General features: G+C 53.4%; 1 protein-coding gene across 1 annotated transcript; it reads left to right on the forward strand.

Annotated features, from left to right (window-relative positions):
- The first annotated feature begins 367 nt into the window (after window positions 1-367).
- Window positions 368-4,274, forward strand: Krt15 (keratin 15). Its single transcript, XM_052756674.1, is given in 9 exon segments — window positions 368-640; window positions 643-858; window positions 1,721-1,803; window positions 1,923-2,079; window positions 2,478-2,639; window positions 2,739-2,864; window positions 3,043-3,263; window positions 3,662-3,687; window positions 4,162-4,274. Coding segments are annotated over 9 exon segments (1,377 nt in total).
- Window positions 4,275-5,958: the final 1,684 nt, after the last annotated feature.

Consider the following 5,958-nt stretch of genomic DNA (forward strand, 5'->3'; position numbering starts at 1 on the left):
CAGGGTTTGCTTCTTCCTGGAGTGAGAAATGAACCTGTAATCCAAGTGTTAAAACTGTGGCCTAGAGCAAAACCCCATTAACTCTGAATCATCTCTTTTGTTGCATTAAGGAAAAAAAAAAAAAAAAAAAGAAAAACTCCCCACAAGTGAGCCCCGTGGAGGTGTGCAGGCAGCTGTGCGTGTCTGGAAGGCAGAGGAGTTGGCTCCACTCAGGGGGAGGAGGCGAGGCCCCCACCCCCTCCCAAGGGTATATAAAGAGTCCCAGGCTAGGGTCGACAGCACTGTAGTCTGGTTTCAGCCCAGCTCAGAAGCTCCTGCTGGAGTCTCTCCTGCTTGAAAAGGACAAGAAGGCACAGGCTGCCTGACCATGGCCACCACATTCTTGCAAACTTCTTCCACCTTTGGAGGTGGCTCTACCCGAGGGGGTTCCCTCCGGGCTGGTGGAGGCAGCTTTGGTGGAGGGAGTCTCTACGGGGGAGGCGGGAGCCGAAGTATCTCTGCTTCTTCTGCTAGGTTTGTCTCCTCGGGGGCAGGAGGGGGATATGGCAGTGGTATGAGTTGTGGTTTTGGTGGTGGTGCTGGTGGTGGTTTTGGTGGAGCCTTCAGTGGGGGTTTTGGCGGTGGCTTTGGTGACTTTGGCGGGGTGGCGATGGAGGTCTCCTCTCTGGCAATGAGAAGATCACCATGCAGAACCTCAATGACCGCCTGGCCTCCTACCTGGACAAAGTTCGTGCCCTGGAGCAGGCTAACACGGAGCTGGAGGTGAAAATCCGAGACTGGTACCAGAAGCAGAGCCCAGCCAGTCCAGAGCGAGACTATAGCCATTACTTTAAGACCATGGAAGAGATCCGGGACAAAGTAAGTCCTTACATGTCAGACAGAGGGAAACAGGCGGCTGGTGCCCCGTACACATCTGTAACATCAGCATTACTGCTGACTAAGAGACTAAGTCCTTTACTGCTGTGTAACCTCAGCAAGGCTGGGATACACTTGCTTTCCAGGCACAGGTGGGAACACATCTGTTCCACTTGGCAGTGCCGGGAGAGGGAGTGGTCTTGGGAATCTGATTTGGATACATGGGGTTGCAGATGGGGGGCAACGAAAGAGAGCAACTCCTTTTCCCTGCCCTACCAAAGTTGCAGGGATTTTTGTAAATGATTGCTTTAACTTTTTGACCTGAGTGCTGTTCAGGCGCAGCCTCCTGAGTCCTAAATGCCAGCCCTTAAGGATGTCTTTATTGCTGAAATCGTTGTTGGATCTTAGGAGACCAGGGAACTCAATACAGACTGGGCCACCCCCTCACTTTCCCTTTTACTAACTAGATCTGTTTTCCTTAGCTGTAAACGCTTTCCTTAGCGGCTGTCCAAGTTCCCAATGGCTGCAATGTTTCGGAGACAAAGGGCCCTGTCAAGGCATGCAGGAGGCTGCCACTGTGAGCTGTGCCCAAGTAGGCTGGTTTAGTGTGTCTCTGGAGAGTCCTTACCTGCCAGAGCCGACTGCATCCACTGCAGCACAGCCTTGGCTAGACATGTCCAACAGGCAATCCCAGGCAATGCTGTCCCCTTAGTTTTCTATGCCTTGAAGGTGTCACAGGAAGGTAGAGTGGGTTAGCACAACGAAAGCACACAGGGAGTGAAGTTGGGGGAGTGGTCGGCAAAGGGGAACCTGGGCATAGAACATAAAACAGCAGCCCTTAAATACAGCTCTCTGTCTCCTGCAGATAATGGCTGCCAACATTGACAACTCACGTGTCATCCTGGAGATTGACAATGCCAGGCTGGCAGCGGATGACTTCAGGCTCAAGTGAGTTCCCACTGCTTCGCCGCTGTCTACAGCACCCCCTCTACCCAGCCTTCCTCCCCTCTGACTCAGAAACCTGGGCCCCTCACCTTCTCTGACTTGGGCTCCTTTCCACTCCTCAGGTATGAGAATGAGCTGGCCCTGCGCCAGAGTGTGGAGGCCGACATCAACGGACTGCGCCGGGTGCTGGATGAGCTGACCCTGGCTAGGACCGACCTGGAGATGCAGATTGAGCACTTGAATGAGGAGCTGGCCTACCTGAAGAAGAATCACGAGGAGGTGACCGCAGGGCAGGGTGGGAGGCAGAAGGGCAGGATTGTATTTCTTTTGTCACAGTCCGCTGAGGGCTTAGTGGTTCAGAAATGCACCCCAGGGGCCCCGTGGATGAGAAGGGACACTATTCTCTGGTAATCTGGACCCAAGGCCAGGTCAGGTGTGAACTGCAGGATTGGTTTGGGTTTATTATCTCAAGGTCCTTGTTTCATAGGACCCAGAGCAAGAGAGCTCCTCAGAGCTGAGGGGTCCATGTGATCCAACGAGGAACAGAGATAGGGTGGTGTGATGTGCTAAGGTCACATTGTAAATTAGCGATAGAGTCAGTTAGCCCCCAAGACTCCAGATGTCAGGTCTGTTTTATAGCCTTGTCTTTAAATGGTGTCCCCCCCCCCCCTTTGTAGGAGATGAAGGAGTTCAGCAGTCAGCTGGCTGGCCAGGTCAATGTGGAGATGGATGCAGCACCTGGGGTGGACCTGACCCATGTGCTGGCCGAGATGAGGGAACAGTATGAGGCCATTGCAGAGAGAAACCGTCGGGATGCAGAGGCTTGGTTCTTCAGTAAGGTGGGTGTGACTCCCTCAGCTCTGCTCTCCCCCACCTCCCCACTCCACTGGCCTCTGAGGAGGCCTGTGAGGCTCATGTTTCTCATGTGTGACTTGCAGACTGAAGAGCTGAACAAGGAGGTGGCCTCCAACACAGAAATGATCCAGACCAGCAAGACAGAGATCACAGACCTGAGACGCACCATGCAGGGGCTGGAGATCGAGCTGCAGTCCCAGCTCAGCATGGTACGGCCACTCTGGCCCTCCTGGGTGATACATGTACCCATCTTCCATGGCTGGTAAAGCCTCAACCCCCATCCCACACAGTGGTCATTCCGGGCACTCCATCTCATCCTCCCTACCCCTCTATCTTCAGCGGGTTGCCTTCTAGCCTGATGGGTTTATGGATCTGTTGCCTTACCAGAAAGCTGGGCTGGAGAACTCTCTGGCAGAGGTGGAGTGCCGCTATGCCACACAACTGCAGCAGATCCAGGGGCTCATCAGCAGCCTGGAGACCCAGCTGAGCGAGCTCCGCTGTGAGATGGAGGCTCAGAACCAGGAGTACAACATGCTGCTGGACATAAAGACTCGGCTGGAGCAGGAGATCGCCACCTACCGCAACCTGCTCGAGGGCCAGGATGCTAAGTAGGTGTACAGGTGCAGGGAAAGAAAGGAAGGGGACGGATGGGCTTGTGTCCGGGACCATCAGAACAGGGAAACAGGGTATCTCGAGAGCTGCTTTGTTGAGTAGAATGAGACCTAAGGAGTCTGGAGTCTGTTCTGGTGTTTGGTTGTTATTTTGGGTGTATCACGTCTATTCTCTGGACCTGTGCTTCTCCTGTAAATGATGGACAGGACACAGCTCCTGCTCTGTCTGTTTGGGATGGCAGACCCGAGGGACTGACCACCAGGATGTCCTAGCCCTTAGAAAAGTCATGTGTGGTGTGGGGGCTGGAGAGGACCGCTCAGTGTCCACCAGGGGTTCCCTTAGGGAGATTGGAGCTTTCTTCCTTGGCTAACGCCCACTGTCCCTTCTCTTTCAGGATGGCTGGTATTGGTGCCAGGGAAGGTAAGAGAGGGTAAAGCCCTTCGGTGGGGTGGGGAGCAGAGTATTGGAGGCACCATTCTACTTACAGTGGGGAGGAAGGAGGAAGAGACAGATGTCCCAATAAGTCAGGGTACTCCTGCTCCAGAATATACCCCTTTCCCATGGACTCTAGGTGGAATTGAGATTAGAAGTTTCCTAAGAACATTCTAGGCTGAGTAGGCTTTGATCAGGGCTTTCCTTCCTGATCTCACCTTCATGCTGGCGTGATACTCACTGTAACTCCTGTTCACGCACAGCTTGAAATCCCCTGTATCATTCACTGCTGGGCATCCCTGACATTACCAGCTCTCACCTCTGACGAGTAGTTCATCAGACCTCCTGGCAGCTCCAGAGGGACTGGCCAGTGGCTCTCTGCAGGGGTGCTGTCCATCTTCCCAGAGTCTAAGCCTGCTTCCGGAAGTCCCCCATGCTGAAGCTTGCTTTTTGTTTCTGCAGCCTCCCTGGGAGGTGGAGGTGGTGGCGGCAGCAGCAGCAGCAGCAACTTCCACATTAGTGTGGAGGAGTCAGTCGATGGAAAGGTGGTTTCTTCCCGTAAGAGAGACATCTAAGTGTCTGGTGCAGGAGAAAAGACCCTTGCCACGCCCCCCATGTCCCCTGCTCTCCCTGGGCTGAGAGAGGTGCAGGCCAGAGAGGTTGGAAAAGCAGACTCCAGTCCATGCTTTCAGAGAGTGACCTGATGAAGAGAGAGTCTGTCTGCTTTCCAGTTCCGGGCTCTGCGTGCTCTCCCTGTTGTAGCTTTCCCGGCTTCCTTTTGAGCGTAGAGGTGCGTGAAGCAACTGACCTTTGCGTGGTTGTCTGTTCCCTCAATAAAGAATCACTTTTCTTTTCACAAATGCCCCTTGGTCATGTGTTCAGCATTTCTTGGTGGCATCCAGTTCCGAGGAGGTCACCATTCTGACACTTACCTCTCTCTGTTTTGTTTTCTTCTCCTTGTACGATCATACATAATCCTTTTTTTTTTTTTTTTCAAGACAGGGTTTCTTTGTGTAGCTCTGGCTGTCTCGGAACTCAATCTGTAGTCCAGGCTGACCTTGAACTCACAGAGATCCACCCGCCTCTGCTTCCTGAGTGCTGAGATTAAAGGCACGCGCCACCACCGCCTTGAGTGTGTATTCATTCATTCTTGAGTGTGCAGAGTGTTGTGGCCCCAAAAGGTGGCTCACTTTTCTGCATCACATGGGATGGGGGAACAGGGAGGGGTGGAAGTGGGGCTGGGATGGTTCCCTAGGGTTCTTTGGGACACCTTGAGCATAGGGCACGTGTTTAATAATTATTTTCAAGTGACGGCTGCACACGAGTATTTGGTTATCACTGTGCTAGGCACACTCATTCCCGTGTCTGATTCAATACTCACCATGCTGGGTGGTCAGAGCTTGTCCTTCCTGTCTTAGCGGTGAGGACCCTGCTGCTGTAGAGGTGAAGGGCTTGCTTGGTAGCCTGGTGGATGCGCAGTAAGCATCAGGGCTGGACTGCATCTCATACTTACATGACTCATTAACCAGGTCTTCTTCTGGGATCCTAAGCCGTGGCCTTTCACAGCCTCTTGCCAGACCCCGTTCCTGGCTTCTGTCCTGACCTCACACACTGAACATCCCTTTCTGTTTAGCTAGGCATGTTTAGCCTTCAGGATGACCAGCCAAGTCCATCTCTGTACCTCTGTAAAGCTATACTTTGTCCCTTCGAAGCAGACATCTCCTTCCAAAGGGCACATAAGTCACCTAGAGGGAAAGACACTGGCTCCAGGAAGCCCTCTTTGATTTTCTCAAGGTCAAAAGCAACTCTAGCCCTCGCTGCCTTTCTTGATCCAGACTTCTGTGCCTGCTCCCCAATTCCCAGCACCCCCAGGGCCCATTACAGTAGCAGTGTACACACACACACACACACACACACACACACACACACACACACACACCCCTGCTGATTGCCTCTGATCGGGGCTACATCCTCCGAGCCCAGATCCCATTGCCTTGAACAGAGTATGAGAGGAGGGAGAGGAGAGAGCTGGGTGGCTCAGCTGGGCTGTGTCAGGTCTGGGTGAGGGCTGGGGATGGGGGGGAGAAGCCTTCAGTCCTGCTGGGAGGAGAAGGCTAGGGGAAGCTCTATCTGGTCTTTAAGGGAAGCACCATGCCCCTGGAGAGGGTTGGCGTTGTGTCCATGGGCAAAGCCCCTTCTCCACAGACCCTTGACGGAGATAGTGCTTGCTCTTCTGAGGAGTCTGAAGGGACAGTGTGT

Source organism: Peromyscus californicus, unplaced genomic scaffold, assembly GCF_007827085.1.
Source record: "Peromyscus californicus insignis strain IS unplaced genomic scaffold, ASM782708v3 Scaffold_3__1_contigs__length_106647218, whole genome shotgun sequence".
Lineage (NCBI taxonomy): Eukaryota > Metazoa > Chordata > Mammalia > Rodentia > Cricetidae > Peromyscus > Peromyscus californicus.